The sequence below is a fragment of the Sapajus apella genome, unplaced genomic scaffold (assembly GCF_009761245.1).
Source record: "Sapajus apella isolate SASKATOON/1434 unplaced genomic scaffold, GSC_monkey_1.0 scaffold77, whole genome shotgun sequence".
In the NCBI taxonomy this organism is placed as follows: Eukaryota; Metazoa; Chordata; class Mammalia; order Primates; family Cebidae; genus Sapajus; species Sapajus apella.
This window is the reverse complement of record NW_022437017.1, coordinates 617,678-619,375: the sequence shown is the minus strand read 5'-3', so window position 1 is coordinate 619,375 and position 1,698 is coordinate 617,678. Positions and strand designations below refer to the sequence as shown.

The following is a 1,698-nucleotide window of genomic DNA, read 5'->3' as shown; positions in this document are numbered from 1 at the left end:
TTCACCATGTGTGCCAGGATGGTCTTGATGTCCTGACCTCGTGATCTGCTTGCCTCGGCCTCCCAAATTGCAGGGATTACAGGGGTGAGCCACCTCGCCTGGCCTATTTATTTATTTATTTATTTAGATATGATCTCACTGTCTTACCCAGTCTGGTCTCAACCTCCTGAACTTAAGCAAGCCTCTCACCTCAGCCTCCCAAAGCGCTGGGATCACCCTCCTGAGCCACTGTGTCCGGCCCAACAGGGTCCTCTCCGGCATTTGGGTTTAGTGGCATACCCGACCCAACCCCTTTCTTAGGGCTTAGTTTTTGTTTCTGAGGCAGGGCTTCCCTCTGTCATCCAGGCTGGAGTGCAGCGGCCCAATCACTGCTCACTGCAGCTCCAACCTTCTGAGCTCTGGTGATTCTCCCACCTCAGCCTCCCAAGTAGATGGGATTGCAGTCTTGCAGCACCACGCTCAGTAAGTTTTTCATTTGTTTTTGAGACAGGGTCTTGCTCTGCCGCCCAGGCTGGAGTGCAGTGGTATGATCTCTGCTCACTGCAACCTTTGCCTTCCAGGTTCAAGTGATTCTCCTCCCTCAGCCTCCCCAGTAGCTGTGATTACAGGCGTGCGATACCATGCCTAGCTAATATTTTTTGTATTTTTAGTAGGAGACAGGGTTTCACCATGTTGGCCAGGCTGATCTCGAACTCCTGACCTCAAGTGATCTGCCTGCCTTGGCCTCCTAAAGTGCTGGGATTATAGGCGTGAGCCACCACCCCCAGCCTAATGTTTTGTATTTTTTGTAGAGATAGGCTCTCATTATGTCGCCTAGACTGGTCTTGGCTCTTAGTTTCTCTCTCACTCTCTGTGTGTGTGTGTGTGTGTGTGTGTGTGTGGTAGCTGTTTTCTTTTATCTGGATAAAGGGTGAACATGGCACACAGGTGCAGAATAAACAACACTGACACATGTTTTATAACTCTGATCACTATTTTCATCCACATCTATCAGTTCTGATGTGTCTTCAACAGTTACAAGATTTCCCTGGGGAGGGATCTGACTTACCCACGCCCCACCTCTTTTTATATTTATGGGATTGAGCTGTCCACCAGCCACCCGTGGACTGATATCTTCGAAATATGGATCTAGTACCAACAGGGTCAGAAAAAGAGATGGGGTCCAATGGGTTACAGCTAGGGGGTGGTCCCGGGGTACAGAGCACAGTGGCCTCTATGGGGGGTGATGGCTTTCCAGGAGAGGAGTCCCAAGCTTGCCCCTGGGAGTTGTGTGTTGGAGGGAGGAGAGAGCTGTCTCAGATGGGGGAGATAGACAGAGTGTGCCGGGCCCCCTCTTTCCGCCGCAGCATGAAATCTCCGGAGGCGACTGGACTCATGGCATAGAAGACGTTGGCATTGTCAGGAATCAGGAGTTCTGGTCAGGAGTGGATATGATGGTCATGTGCCCGTACAACCTTGCGTCACCCCCACAGAGGACCCAGGAGCTTTCTACCACTCACCCTTGAACCTGAATAGCAGTGAGTCCCTCTGCAGCTACTGCCAAGCCAACCTCATTCTGCTCTCACTGGAAACCTGGATGACTTCTCACTTGAAGCCAGAACAATCTCATGATGCCACAAACTGAAGATCAGACAAACTTCTACACTCCCTTCTCCCACTTGACCCTGAACAACTTTTTTTTTTTTTTTTTTTTTTTTT

The 1,698-nt window shown here is 50.2% G+C and overlaps 1 protein-coding gene across 2 annotated transcripts in view; it reads right to left on the bottom strand.

Moving 5' to 3' along the window:
* Positions 1 to 952: 952 nt before the first annotated feature.
* RGL3 (ral guanine nucleotide dissociation stimulator like 3) overlaps positions 953 to 1,698 on the bottom strand; it is a 22,010-nt gene continuing 21,264 nt past the window's right edge. For both annotated transcript variants that reach the window (XM_032251703.1, XM_032251704.1), the window contains one exon: positions 953 to 1,414. In XM_032251703.1, the coding sequence (XP_032107594.1) occupies positions 1,296 to 1,414 (119 nt within the window). In that variant the 3' untranslated portion in view covers positions 953 to 1,295. The remainder of the gene's footprint in view (positions 1,415 to 1,698) is intronic.